We start from the raw sequence: 14400 nt of genomic DNA, 5'->3' as shown, positions 1-14400 counted from the left end.
GATGGCAAGCAGAGAGGTTCCCCTACAACTTCACACTAGGTGGATCCTGTGGGTTTGAAATACCTTTTTCCAGGCATTATGTCTGAACTAAACTTACACAACCTTCAAAATATAAGAAGATCCCAAATATTAAATCTGCCAGGGATAGGTTCATATGCTGGAAAAAAAAAATGATAGGAAAGGAGATATTACCGAACATCAAGGAAGTGCCTGGAGGCATAATAAGGCTGATTTCCATTTGCATCTAATATATGATGATCAGAATAAATGGTGGTATCTGTTAAGCGCTTACTATGTGCAAAGCACTGTTCTAAGCGCTGGGGGATACAAGGTAATCAGGTTGTCCCACGTGGGGCTCACAGTTTTAATCCCCATTTTACAGATGAGGTAACTGAGGCAGAGAGAAGTTAAGTGACTTGCCCAAAGTCACACAGCTGGCAAGTGGCGGAGCCGGGAGCAAGTGGCGGAGCCGGGAGCGAGTGGCGGAGCCTCTGACACATTTATATTTAACACATCTAGCAGTGATGGCCTAAATTATGATCTGGACAATCTATATAAGTAAATTCCATTCAAAAGAAATCTTAGACCGTGCCCAACCTGATTTAACAAGTATCTACCCCCACACCTGTACTGTGTGCCTAGCACACAGTAAGTCCTTAACGAATAACAACATCAACAACAGAAAAGTGAGATTCTTTCCCCTGAAATATACAGACATTAAAGTGAGTGGTTTCGTGTGAATTATCAGTTTATGTTTCAATTCTCCTTGCTCTACTGCAGTAGTCACGGTCTAAGTGAACAATAAATTAAGTAGTTTCACGCAATGAAAAATTGCTTAATCATTGTTTTTTACCTTTTTAAAACATCAAGTCTCGGGCATTATTACTATGTACCACTGACTGGGACAGACACAGGTTTATCATATTGGATACGGCCCCTAACCCTAATGGGGTTTACAATCTATTTTCCCCTAATTTACCGGTGAGGAATCCGAAGCTCAGATAGATTCAATGACCAATATTGTTTTTTAACACGCCTTTCAAACATCACAGGTTTTAAAAATTAAACAGACAAATGTCTAATATAGGATGATCAGAATACTGACTCTGACACATTTATATTTAACACAACTACCAGTGGTGGCCTAAATGATGACTTAGACAACCTATGTAAGTAAATTCCATTCAAAAGAAATCTGTCATTTTCCCCACGGTATTTTTTTAACACTGATTACTGGACACTTAACCTGATTTTCTACTTTCACATTGCCACTCTAAAAAAATTCTGAAACAGAGCTTAGTTTTGTAAGGGGAAATGATATCCTATTCTGGAAACGCATAAAGGCATTCACTTAATATTATCACTGAAAGTCATTTGATTGCCAATATTTTTTTCCTGAGGATAACAGAATAATGCAGGTCAAACTCAAACATCCTCCTGAAAATCTACATGAGATTATGAGACCACAGTGTCTCTTTGTTCTGTGTCTGTGTGTGTGTATTTATCAGTGATATTTATAGAGAGCTTACTGTATGTAGAGCGCTGTGTTTTGCACTTGTACTACTAAGCATTTGTTCAATTACTTATCTAATTGTCTTGTGTTTTCACTTTAATTTGCTATTGTAATTTCAGTTCCTATCTCCACTAAATATTTCCAGCCCCAATATGATCCTTGTCTAGTCTGGAAAAGTAAACTGGAGACTCGAAATGACTGTTTAGATCATATTTGTCATAAACCCCCTTTGCCTGAACCATACACGGAATTTTAAAAAAATAATTTCTTGGTTTGATTTATCCATACAAATGCCTCAAATGTTTACCTTACTGGTGAAGACCTAGCCATAAATATAATTAAAAAGAAAATAGTCTGAAACATAAACCACTGACATTAACTTTGTACATCAATAACAATCAGATAACATTGTTTATTTGCAAGGATTTCAAATACTGCCCGGTTAAGGGGAAGGAGCAAGGTCAAAGTAAGTTGCATCTCATGCCCTACGGCTACCCTTGAAGGGCATGAAAACTAAAAGAATGGACAAGATAAATATATATATGCACATGTCTTCTAACATCTGGATTATTCGATGAAGGGCAAAACATAAGATTTTAAAAATTATCTTATACCAACCTATATAAGGTAACAAATTGGGGGATTATTTTGAAAAATTCATCGAAAGGTAAACATACTTCACCAATTCTTGTTTCAGGAATGACTGTATCAAACAATTTCATCGATATTTGCATACAAAAACAGTTTAGTAATTTGGTCGCCTAGCTTGATGTTGTTGAATGCAAACAAAATGCCTTTTGTTTCGATTGAAATCCTACTGGGTGGTATGCTAGCTGTATGTGATCTTATAAACTAGCCTAAAAATCTCAATGATCAAATCAGGGTTAAAAACAATATCATTTGGTTTATTTTATTTCAAAATAATGCTAATAAATACATTCATCATAAATTTAGTCCCCAACTCTTTGGATGCAACCAAAAAAAAAAAAAAAACCTCGCTGTGCTCATTTCATACAGCGTCAATGTACAAATCATGCAAATTATATTGTATTACCACCGTCCATTTCTATGTGTATTCTGTTAACTCTGAAATAATGGTTAACATTACCCGAGGACATGTCTATAAGTTGAGCTCTTATGGCTTTCAAAAAGCTATAAAAAAAATCAGATTTGAATTATTTTTATAACTCATTTATTCAGTTTACTATTAAAATATGGAAAACTAAATATTAAAAATAAATTGGTTTATAGGCTCGAAACCTCTGCATTTGCTTGGATATCTATTTTTGATAAAATTACACAAAGCTTCATTATTTTAAAGAAATGATTAATCTTTATTGATTTCATAAAAAAATAATTTAAAACTTGTTTTATAGTACAGGAACACAATATATTATCCTAAACCTTCATTGCTTTTGTATTATCTAATTCGCTTCGCAACGAGTTCAGTAGCGTCCATTCAACTGGATATTATGCCAAGTAGCACACTTTTGTGTCGCCATATAGAAAAGTTGCATTTCTTGACTTTCCTAGGTTTGAACAAAAGTTCTATTAAAAGTGCAACCCAACATAAACATTTGCCCCTCGAGGGGCTAAACTGACATCAAGGTTGTAATTTAAACCAACATGACATGGACATACATACAGTATTCCAACTGCTTCTGCATTCAACGAAAACCTATTATGCCTGGGTACATTATCGCTAAACATTACGCGAGTAAAGTCAGAGAGATCTGTGCAATACAGAGCATACGCTGTCAAATAGAGGCACAATGAATTTGGTTAAGGATGGTGGGTCAAGCTTACCAATCGTCACTCCGTTTCAATTGGTAGGTTAAAACACACACACACACACACACACACACACACAGACGTTTTCATTTAATAGACTTTGTAGGAAATCAAAATTTTCTCTCTACCGACAGAAAGGCACGAGACACATCCCAGTAACGCAACAGAGACCTTTCAGAGTGTGTCAGGTACGTTCCCAATGGCAATCCCCCAAAACATCCCCAGAGCATCTCCTTACTGAAAAGCGTGGTCGGGTGACCCAGTGACCCAGCTCGCTGATGGAGTCATTACAGTCCATCGCATCAGATCCTTCTAAAGATTCCTCGATCTATACACCGATGACAAGGATAAACCTAAGTACTGTCTTGAGAGTCTCTGCATCTTATCAGGTCAATATTCTCTCAGGGACCCTCTAATCCGGGGACTCGTGCATACATAGTAATGACGTATTAAAAAAATCCTCATGAGTTTTTTTTTGCTAAAAATAAGGAACTACGCATGCATACGACTAAGGATGTCTTTTTCGGTATCGGAAACACGGCTAAGGAATTTCCTGACAGGTGAATAAAGTTCTCACCGTCCTGGTGATGAGGAAAACCGACATCTGTGAGAGTCCGGACAGATGAGTTAAAAGGGTTCATCTGTACTTTGGGTTCTCCCTCCAAAAAATTAAAAAAAGAATCAGTCATTAAAAATAATTCAGACTTTTGCTAGGATCTAGTCCCAGGGAACATCTGCAAAACCTGAAAATGAGGTATCATGACTGAACTGCAGTTAGAGCAGACCGCAAAGCCATTACTAAAACTATATTGGATACCAAAAATTCAAGAAGAAACTCTATGTTTACTTTTGTTAAAACTCCGATTGATGAAAGACTCAGTTACAAAAACGGGAAGATTTGAAAAAAAAAAAAAAAAGAAGAAGAAGGTCCGGGGGCAGTTCGAGAGAAGTACAGGTTTTTCCGTGGTATTTATCCAGTATAGAGCAACTACTTATTTGAGACTCTACCCACTTACAGTGTGATAACATTTCCATTGGCTATTTCCATTCTCTTGACCAATTTTTGTTAACAACTTAATATTACCCTAAGCAGCACTGCGATATTTGGTGGTTTGGACTATAAAATGGTGCAAATTGCGCCGAAACCAATAAACGTGTTTTACAGTGTGACTTTAACAGCAGAGATTGCCATGATGCTTACTGTTCTGTTTGAGTATCTGATAATGATCAGAGAGATGAAAGAACAGGATACTGACGCATATTGAAATTGAACTATTAACCTTACTCATTAACTTTTTGTAAATACTTTTAAGTGAAAACTATTCAGATTAAGCTGTAGAATCCTGAAAAGCAAGACAACAGATGGCAAATAACAACTGCCCGAGACACCATACTATAAAACTAATGAATCTATTTTAAAATGCACAGTCGGGAACAAATCCGAAATAAGATAATATGCTAAGTTTCACGAGAGCACAGAACAACTTTTTTTTTTTTTTTCATTATACCCGATCACATAATCCAAAATAATTCTATACACTTCATCATCACTTTCTGTTTGGTATATCTTTCAGTTTTAATTGATATTTAATGATTAATGCACCGTGATCAGGAAAACGTCAGGCATATTAAATACATGATAAGGAGTACATAGGTTTGTATTTAGTATACAAAGTATTTCATAAATATGAATTATATTACAAAAATAGTTTCTGGTACGCTCACACAGCAAGCACTAGAAGATTTTGGACAACCTTTTAGGATTGTGGATATTTCGCGTAACTGAGAACAAACTCTAGTCTTAGTTTAGTTGGATTCATATTTAATTCTGCATAAACATCGAGTAATTCTTCAGCTCACCACAAATGCCGTAAAACTCAGGTCGAACTTTTTTTTTTTTTCCTTTTAAGTGTTTATGTATAGACAGGTATGCTTAAAGAGGTCAAATGTATTTCGTAGGTACGTAATCCATGGTCTGTGTTAAACAAATATTTGCACAATTTAACATTATAAATCCCGTGGTTTCAAGATGCAGGCCGTAAATGTTACCGATTTACAAATACTATCGAATGTTCTCTCTTTGCATGCTGTTTCTGTTGTTGTTGTTGTTGTTTTCTGTTTTTTTGTTTTTTCAACTTTTCAGATAATCTTTAAACAGAGTTGTTACAATGCCACAAAATCAAAGGACTACTCCAGTTCCACCAACTTAATCCACGTGCAGGATGAAGGACCCAGCCGAGGTACAAGAACTCGGTACCAGTTTTCTTGCGTCCGCTTAAGAAATCACAAGGAGACGCCGGTTTCGCGTCAGGGTACAAAACGCGTATGCCTCTTGAGGTTAAATTCAACGTATCATGTGGTATAAAGCATCCCTTTGGCGACAGAGTTTGTAGCATCCGCACAGGATTCCACAGGGCCTGGGTTTTCCGCGGTAAGTCTGTTAAGGAAACTTCCCTCCGCTCTGCGAAATCATCCGCGGCCACGCTTGACGAAACACCCCCGGAAAACCTGCCTCTCTGCCTAGCATCGATATAGTATTTGGAAGTGAGGAGTCAACAAAAGGCACTTTCATCATTAAATAAATGTCCTCTGTATGAAATGAGATTGCATGACCTATATTTTGTTCAAAGCTGTTTGCTCTTCAAGGACTTGTAGGTAGTCAGGAGTACCCTGAAGTTTGGCTTTTAGTTCAAAATATTCACTTTTTCTCTGCTCTACGACGATCTTACTGTGATTACCCCCTATGAGTGATTTCTTGGTTTTTTTGTCTTGCTGCTTTTCCGGGTAACGGATCTCAAAGCCACTGACCCCTATACTGTTGTACTCCTTTTTACTTTCCAGAAAGTTCTGAATAAATACATTCGAATCCCTGCCGGGGAACAGTTCATCCAGTTCATCGATCGTGCTCAGTCTTTTCCTCGGATCCCCGTGCAGCAGATCCTTCTCCTTCTCCGAGACGTTTCGCAGAAGGACCTTCTGCCCCGGAGGATCCGAGAAGGTGAAACCGGCCTCTGACTCTTTCAAGCCACAGGTGTGACTCTTACTCATCTGTTCAATGGTCTGAGGGACGAACGCTTCCGCCGCCAGCGCATCCTTCTTGCCGGCTTTGAGATCGGGCTTCCTGAGCTGCAGCTGCATGGAGCTGCATTCTTGGTTCCCCAGCCCTTCGTGCTTCACGGCGGGTTTCTTGTTGCGCCGCAGCACGAAGACGAGCAGGCAGAAGGCGACGAAGACCGTCAGGATCAGGACGACGAGGATGCTCAAGATCAAAATCGACAGGGGGACCGGGCCGCCCGGCGGACTTCTGATGGGCCCCAGGGGCGTCGTCAGGGAGAGGGCGGGCGCCGGGCTAGTGAACTGAGCGGGCGGCCTGTTCAACAGCTTGGGACACAGGATTTCATTCTTGAGGGACTTCAGTTCCACGTTAGCAAACTGCACGGGCGTCTCGCACCTCAACTCCTTGACGACGATCCCGTCGTTCAGCTTCTCCAGCCACAGCTTCAGGGCCACCAGGTCGCAGGTGCAGTCCCACGGATTGCCTTCCAGGTCAATCTGGGAGAGGGACCGGAGCTGATCGAGCACGCCGCTCACGGGTAAATACATGAACTTGTTGTTCCTCAGGTTCAGGCGCGCGAGGGGCGCGCCGGCGAAAACGTAAGCCGGCAGACTCCTCAGCAGATTGTTGTTCAGGTACAGCAACTGCAGATTGGGCATCAGGTCGAAGGTGCCGGCTAAAATCTCCTTGATCATATTGTATTCCAAATACAGATACTGAAGATTGTGAAGGCCCGTAAACATCTCGGGGCTCAGCCGTTCTATCTGATTGCCGTTGAGATAGAGCCGCCGTAAATTGGTGAGGTTGTGGAACACCTCTCCTCTGATGGCCGTGATCTGATTGCTGCCTAAATGCAGTAAATCCAGCCCCTCGAACTCACTGAAGTCTGACGTGGCCACGTCTCTAATGCCATTGCCATTCACGTGCAGCTTCTTGGCGTTTAGAGGTCTGGGGACCAGCTCGGCCATGGACCGTATGTTCTTCTCTTGGCAGTTGACGCTTAATCCCAAGTCGGAAGGGTGCGTTTTGCAAAAGCAGGGGACCGGGCAAGGCATCAGCGGAGGTACCCTGGTCTGATAAGACACGATCTGACTGAGATTACGGCTCGACAGGGCCTTGCCCGCTACTATTCCCGAGATCTTGGAGGGATTAGTGGTCTTCGGCGCCTTGGTCACCAGTCGGTGCGGCGACGTTTGCGTGGCGCGGTCGCCGGGGGTCGCGTAGCCACCCTCCAGCTGCGAGGGCGGCAGAATCCGTACGTCGAAATCGCTCCCGGTTCCCATGGAGCACAGTTCTTGTTTGTTGGTCTCTTTCAGAAGCCTGCCGTACAAGTCGCTGGGAGTTTCACAGATAGCTTCTCCGATGTAGATGTTATAGGGCATGTTCTCCAGCCAGGCTTTGAGAGGCAACAGATCACAGGTACAATTCCATGGGTTGTCTTCCAGCTGCAACTCAACCACGCGTCCGATGTGCTCCAGGACGCCGATGTACGGCAGCTTCTGAATTCTGTTCCCTCGGATATCCAGGTGGGTCAAGGAAGCGAATCGAAAGATGTTGTCGGGAAGGAATGAAATCAGATTGTCATTGAGAATGAGAACTTTCAGTTTGTGGAGCTTATTGAAGGCTCCCCGTTCGATATACTTGATTAAATTGTAGTCAGCCTGGAGATACTCCAAGTTCTCTATGCCAAGGAAAGTGTCAGCTCGGAGAATCTTTAATTCATTGTTGTTCAAGTGCAACTGCTTCAGCGCGCTGAGCCCCAGGAAGGCTCCTCCCTCAATGTTCTGCAATTTATTATTCCCCAGCTGCAGGGACACTGCGTGTGAAAAATTCAGAAACGTGTTTGGGTAGAGGATGATTAGTAAGTTGTTTTGAAAGTTGAGGTGGTAAAAATTCGACCAGGGAGGCTTCAGCTGGTTCGGCCTGAAGACCGAAACCTTCTCGCAGTTGACGTACAGCACGTTCTCAACCGACACGCAGGAGCACACGTTGCAGATTTCCACCGACATGTCAGAATCCGCGCTTGCCCGGGAAGAAACAGGGGTAGACAAAACCAGAAAGAGCCAGAGAAACATCTTCTTCCGGTCGGCAAACAGCGTTATGCCTCGGGAATAAAGACAAAGGATCTAAAAAATAAAAAAAAAGAAAAAAAAAAAAAAGTCTTTCAACGCTCATCATCCGCTCACCCGTCGGGGTTCAAACCGCACGCCGGCGAACTAGCACACGGATGCTTTAAAGCCACCAAAAACTCAAGGTGAAGTAGACGAAAACGGCTCCGGAGCCCACTAAGAGCTTCGCGAGAGAGCACCGACGACGGAGTCGGACATCACCTAAGACGGGAGGGTCAGGGAACCAATCGCTGGTCAAGAATAACCTCTGGGGGCTTATCCTTATCCCACTGCCTGAGCCTCCGAAGCCTTACTGGGACCCAAATGGTCCCAATCTCCTCCGCGTGCCCGGGGGCCCCAGATGAAAACGCCAAGGAACTTGAGGGTGCGGAGGACGGCCACCCCAGGAGGGAGCAAAACGTGGACCGCCCACCAACGCCGGCATCGCGTTACGAGGCCTGTTCAGAGGGACGGAAACGAGTCGGGCGACGGGCACGGCAGAGGCGAGCGTTATCACGGCGATGAGAAACGACGGGGGAAGGGGAAGAGAAGAGCGTACATCCGGCACGCGGGTCTCCCGACATCGAAACCCGGTCCCAGCGGATCCGAAAGGGGCCCGTTTAGGGCCCCGTGACCGCCACCCGGTCCACGGTGACAATTCGCCCAGAGTCCTTCCCTCACCCTCTCTCTCGGTCCTCTTCTCCTCTTCAGGTGGTGACTGGGGGCAACTTTCCCAGAGTCCTTCCCTCACCCCCTTTCTCGATCCTCCTCCTCCTCCTCCTCCTCCTCTTCAGGTGGTGACCGTGGTGTTCTACGGCATTCCATTCCCTCCGTGGCCTGCCATCACGCAAGCGGAGTCCGCACGTGAAATTCCCATACAACTCTCTCGGTGGAATACGCTAAAACAGGCCAGGCCCGTTTTCATCTCCCTTCAGCGGTTCCCAGATCCCGTTTTCCCCACTCTCCTCCCACCCCTAATCTCGCGCAAATAGACCATCGCTTGCCGACGGAGTTTTAAAGGCTAAGAGGGCAAACGTATCTCGTCTCTGCCCGACGCACCCACGACCCGTACCCACCAACGTGTTTCTAGAAGACGTTTTAAGGAAATAAACGAGAGTGAACTCTGAGATACCATTTTTGAGGAAAAAAAAAAAAAATCAGGTTCATCCGCACCGCTTCTTCCTCACAGCGAACAGAAGCACGCCACCCTGCCGCTGCGTTCGCGGTACGGTCTCTCCCACACGTCGATTAAAAGATCGAAAGAAACCAAAACCTCGGCCCCCGAGTCGAAACGACGCGGCGAAAGGAGGTCACCTGGACGGCCCTCTATTCAACCCGGAGGAAGAACTGGTCATTTTAAAGAAAAGGTCAAAACGTAAACGATCCGACATCCGGAACGACGAAGTCTCACCCGAGTAACTCAGCATCACCCGGCGCACATACACAGCCAAAACCTTAGTCAAGACCCCAGACGCGCACACGCGGACGCGAAAGCCTCCCTCGGGGGGATGCGGTCGTCGGCGCCCAACAGAGTCGCGACTCCCAAGTGTGAGCCCACCAAAATCTCCAAGCCATCCGCCCGGGCAAATTGGATTTTTCGAGTTCCCCGCGCCTCGATGGGAACGTGTCCTTCCACGGCCGTTTAGCGTCAATCATGCCATTTCTCTTCACCCCTCTCTTTTGGATTTTTCCCTTCTTTAAAAAAGTGCAAATCGGCCACACCGAGAGCTCCTAATGTGTTTGGGAAGCGGAGCTCTCCTCCCCCTCCCGGTTCTCTCCTGCTCTCCCCCATCTCCCTCTCCCTTCCCCCCTCCCGGCGTGGGTAGAAGAGAGTGAACCGAGGAAGAGCCGAGGGGAAGTTAAAAGCAGCGGCTCCCTGGGAAACGGGGAAGGCAGGAGCCGGCTGGAAGAAAGAGAGCACGGGAGACATTCCAAGGAGAAGGGAATGACAGGAGAGACTGCTGGGGACCAGAAAGAGGGCAGAAGACCTAGAGGGAGAAAGACACGGAGAGAGAGAGGGAAGGGAAGAAAGGGGGGGGGGGGGGAAACCCAGGGCAGAGGAACGAGAGGGAGCCAGAAGGAAGATGTTCATCTTAAAGACGCGCCTCTCATTCTGCCGGGCCGCTCCATCATCGGGGAAGGAGATGGAAAGCCACGGCTTTAAAAGGGAGAGAGGGCACTGGGGCCTCCATCCATCCCGTCCCTCCCCGTGTCCCGCACGTCTCCCCTTCGTTCCCCAGGCTCCCCTCTTTTCCTCGTGTCCCCCCCCCACCCCCCCCAAAGTGGAAGGCACATTCTCCACCCCACTCCGGAGAGCAGGATCCCAGACAGCGGGGCGAGGAGAAGCCGGGAAGAAGATGGCCCGGGAAGAGCAGGCGGCTGGCGGAAAAGGGACGGAGCTGGGAAATCCTAAGGACGGGAGCCCAGGGGAGATCCCGGGGCCGCCGCTCCGCCGTTACCTATCGGAGCCGGAGCCGGATCTGGAGGTCGGAGACGGGCCGGGGGAGTACCGCAGTGCTGTGCCGCAACACGGCGGCCGGAGCCGGGGGGGGGACCCCCGCTGGCTTCTCCCGTTCAGCTCGGCCGCCGGCCGGGAGCCACGGGGCCGGCGGCGGGGACCGGGCCAGGACGCATCATCTCCCCCAGCGCTCGCATCCCGCGGGGGGCGAGCTTTTCGGGAGGGTCTCCGGCGCGGAGGAGAGACGCCACGGTGGCTTGGCAGGAGGCACAGGGATTCACCCCCAAAAGGACCCGACCGGTGCCATCCTGCAAAGGAGAGGAGGAGGAGGAGGAGGAGGAGGAGAAAGGGGAGGAGGAGGAGATCGGGGCTCTGTCCTAGAGGAGGAGGAGGAGGAGGAGATGAGGGCTCTGTCCTAGAGGAGGAGGAGGAGATGAGGGCTCTGTCCTAGAGGAGGAGGAGGAGATCAGGGCTCTGTCCCTTCCTGCCTTTTTTGGGGGGGGGGGGTGGAGGGGAAGGGCCCCCGGTGCCATCCTGCAAAGGAGAGGAGGAGGAGATGAGGGCTCTGTCCTAGAGCAGGAGGAGGAGGAGATGAGGGCTCTATCCTACAGGAGGAGGAGGAGGAGGAGATGGGGGCTCTGTCCCTTCCTTTTTTGGGCGGGGGGGCGGAGGGGACGGGCCCCCGGGGCCATCCTGCAAAGGAGAGGAGGAGGAGATGAGGGCTCTGTCCTAGAGGAGGAGGAGGAGGAAGGGGAGGAGGAGGAGATCGGGGCTCTGTCCCTTCCTGCCTTTTTGGGCGGGGGGGAGGGGACGGGCCCCCGGGGCCATCCTGCAAAGGAGAGGAGAAGATGAGGGCTCTGTCCTAGAGGAGGAGGAGGAAGGGGAGGAGGAGGAGATCGGGGCTCTGTCCCTTCCTGCCTTTTGGGGGGGGGGGGTGGAGGGGACGGGCCCCCGGGGCCATCCTGCAAAGGAGAGGAGGAGGAGGAGGAGAAGATGAGGGCTCTGTCCTAGAGGAGGAGGAGGAGGAGGAGGAGGAGGGGATGAGGGCTCTATCCTAGAGGAGGAGATGGGGGCTCTGTCCCTTCCTGCCTTTTTTGGGGGGGGGGGTTGGAGGGGACGGGCCCCGGTACCATCCTGCAAAAGAGAAGAGAAGATGAGGGCTCTGTCCTAGAGGAGGAGGAGGAGGAGGAGATGGGGACTCTGTCCCTTCCTGCCTTTTTTTTCGGGGGGGGGGGAGTGGAGGGGACGGGCCCCCGGGGCCATCCTGCAAAGGAGAGGAGGAGGAGGAGGAGAAGATGAGGGCTCTGTCCTAGAGGAGGAGGAGGAGGAGGAGGAGGGGATGAGGGCTCTATCCTAGAGGAGGAGATGGGGGCTCTGTCCCTTCCTGCCTTTTTTTTTGGGGGGGGGGGTTGGAGGGGACGGGCCCCGGTACCATCCTGCAAAAGAGAGGAGAAGATGAGGGCTCTGTCCTAGAGGAGGAGGAGGAGGAGGAGGAGATGGGGACTCTGTCCCTTCCTGCCTTTTTTTTCGGGGGGGGGGGGAGTGGAGGGGACGGGCCCCCGGGGCCATCCTGCAAAGGAGAGGAGGAGGAGGAGGAGGAGAAGATGAGGGGGGTCCGTCCTGTCCTGCCTTTTTGGGGACGGGGGGGACGGAGGGGACGGGCCCCCCTTTCGCACCAACCTCCGGCCGCCTTCGCAGAGTCTCTCCGCCAGGGTGTCTCCCTCTCCGGGTCTCCGTCCTCCCCTCCGCGGGGGCTCCCGGCTCCCCGCCAGCCCTTCGCCGGGGCTCCGTCACCCCGCCGTCAATCACCCGGTCCGCGGTCAAGGAACCCGGACCCAGACGGGGAGAAAAGTGATGCGGGGGACGGACCCCGGGGAGGGAGGGGGGGGGGGAAAGACAGAAAAAATCAGCATCGTCCGCGCCCCCGGGGCTCCTTCGGGGGGCGGCCGGACGGGCCGGTTGGGGGCACCGCCACCGCAGCCCCCCCCGAGCCCGGGACGGACGGACACGCACCTTACCTCCCCGGTCCGGAGGGCTCCCCGGCCGCCGCGCTCTCCGCAGTTTCTGCGCTGGCGCGTCTCGGCGCCGCGGAGTCGGGCTCCTGGGCGCACACGCCGGCTCGCCCCAGTCTCCCCGCCCGCCGCGGCCCCAGACCCAGGCACCCGGCCGCGGGCGGGCCCGGAGCCAGCCGGGGACCGTCACACGCCCGCACCCCTCAGCTCCCTTCTCCTTCCCCGCGGGCGGCCCCCGCTCGACGCCCCCTCCCCCGGGCCCGGCGCTCCCACGGGCCCCCCCCCCCCCCCGGCCCCTCCGCTCACACCGACGCGCAGACAGGCGAGCCCCCGGCCCCGAAACGCGCTACGGGGGTCTCCCGCCCCTCCCCTTTGCCCCTTCGCTCCCACGAACGCAGCGACACACGAGCCCCCGCCCTCTCGACACACGGGGCGAGGGTCTCCCGCCCCTCGCCCTCCCCATCACTCACGCAAAGGCACAAGCCCCCCCCTCGCCCAACGCACGTCGCGAGGGTCTCCCTCCCCCTCCCTCCCACGGACCCCCGTTAGCGGGGTCTCCCTTCCCCTCCCCTCCCCTCCCGCCGCCCCCTCCCCAACTCTGTCCCTGCTCTGCCTCCTCCCCGGGTAGGGCGCGGCGGCCTCTGTCCGGACGCCCCGTCCTCCCCATCTGGGATGGACGCACCCCCGGCCCCCCGTTTCCCGGGGTGCCCCGGCAGGGCGGGGCCTCCCCTCCCCCGGGACCCCCGGAGCCCCCCGTACCGTCCTCCGAGAGCCGTGCCCTCGGGCCCCCGGCCGCCGTCCGCCCGGGACCTCCGGCCACCGGGATGGGGGATGAGGGATGAGGGAATGGGGGTTGGGGGCTGGCAACTGAGGCTGGGGGTCGGGGGCTGGAGGCTGGGGGTCGGAGGCTAGGGGATGGGGGGCTGAGGGATGGGGGCTGGGAGATGGGGGTTGGGGGGGTTGGAGGCTGGGGGTGGGGGCCGAGGGACAGGGGCTGGAAGCTGGAGGCTGGGGGGTTGGAGGTTGGGAGCTGGAGGCTGGGAGCTGGGGGATGAGGCTGGGGGTGGGAACTGGAGGCTGGGGGCCTGGGGGCTGGAGGCTGGGAGATGGGGGCTGAGGCTGGGAGCTGGAGGCCTGGGGATCGGAGGCTGGGGGACTGGAGGCCGGGAGGTGGAGGCTGGGGGGCTGGAGGCCGGGGAGTTGCGGAGGTTGGCGTCCGGAGGCCGGGGGGGCCGGGGGGAGACCCCTCGCTCTGGAGGCCGGGGGAGAAACGGGGTTAAGGCGGCGCCCGGGGAGTTCAACGGGGCGGGGAGATGGGGGACACCGACAGACCTTACTTGCGTTCATTTGATCTTCATCCTTTCCATCCTCCAACATTTTACGGCCAACCCTCGAACGCCCCGGCCCGGTGGCCGGGGGGGGCGGGTGGTCCATCCTCTCGCGTCTCCCCCCTTCCCACCCTT

The 14400-nt window shown here is 51.4% G+C and overlaps 2 protein-coding genes across 2 annotated transcripts; one reads left to right on the top strand and one right to left on the bottom strand.

The window, feature by feature from the left end:
* Positions 1–2823: 2823 nt before the first annotated feature.
* On the bottom strand, positions 2824–11272 carry SLITRK4 (SLIT and NTRK like family member 4). Its single transcript, XM_029068120.1, has 2 exons — positions 10927–11272; positions 2824–8485 (listed from the first exon to the last, which is right to left on the bottom strand). The coding sequence occupies exon 2, from the start codon at positions 8432–8434 to the stop codon at positions 5918–5920; it is 2517 nt and encodes an 838-aa protein (XP_028923953.1). The 5' UTR covers positions 8435–8485; positions 10927–11272; the 3' UTR covers positions 2824–5917.
* Positions 10825–13779, top strand: LOC114812839 (basic proline-rich protein-like). Its single transcript, XM_029067208.1, has 3 exons — positions 10825–11177; positions 12638–13195; positions 13566–13779. Exons 1-3 carry the CDS (start codon positions 10825–10827, stop codon positions 13777–13779), a joined length of 1125 nt encoding a protein of 374 aa, XP_028923041.1.
* Positions 13780–14400: the final 621 nt, after the last annotated feature.

This window comes from Ornithorhynchus anatinus, chromosome 6 (assembly GCF_004115215.2).
Source record: "Ornithorhynchus anatinus isolate Pmale09 chromosome 6, mOrnAna1.pri.v4, whole genome shotgun sequence".
NCBI lineage: Eukaryota > Metazoa > Chordata > Mammalia > Monotremata > Ornithorhynchidae > Ornithorhynchus > Ornithorhynchus anatinus.
Note: the sequence above shows the minus strand (reverse complement) of the source record. Positions and strands in the feature narration are given on the sequence as shown.

Excerpts from the sequence above, each read along its gene's own strand:
- SLITRK4 (XM_029068120.1), bottom strand. The coding sequence starts at position 8,434 with ATGTTTCTCTGGCTCTTTCTGGTTTTGTCTACCCCTGTTTCTTCCCGG.
- LOC114812839 (XM_029067208.1), top strand. The coding sequence starts at position 10,825 with ATGGCCCGGGAAGAGCAGGCGGCTGGCGGAAAAGGGACGGAGCTGGGA. Across the intron at positions 11,178-12,637 it reads CGCGGAGGAGAGACGCCACG|GGTGTCTCCCTCTCCGGGTC; the intron begins GTGGCTTGGCAG and ends TCTCTCCGCCAG. Across the intron at positions 13,196-13,565 it reads CTCGACGCCCCCTCCCCCGG|GGCGCGGCGGCCTCTGTCCG; the intron begins GCCCGGCGCTCC and ends CTCCCCGGGTAG.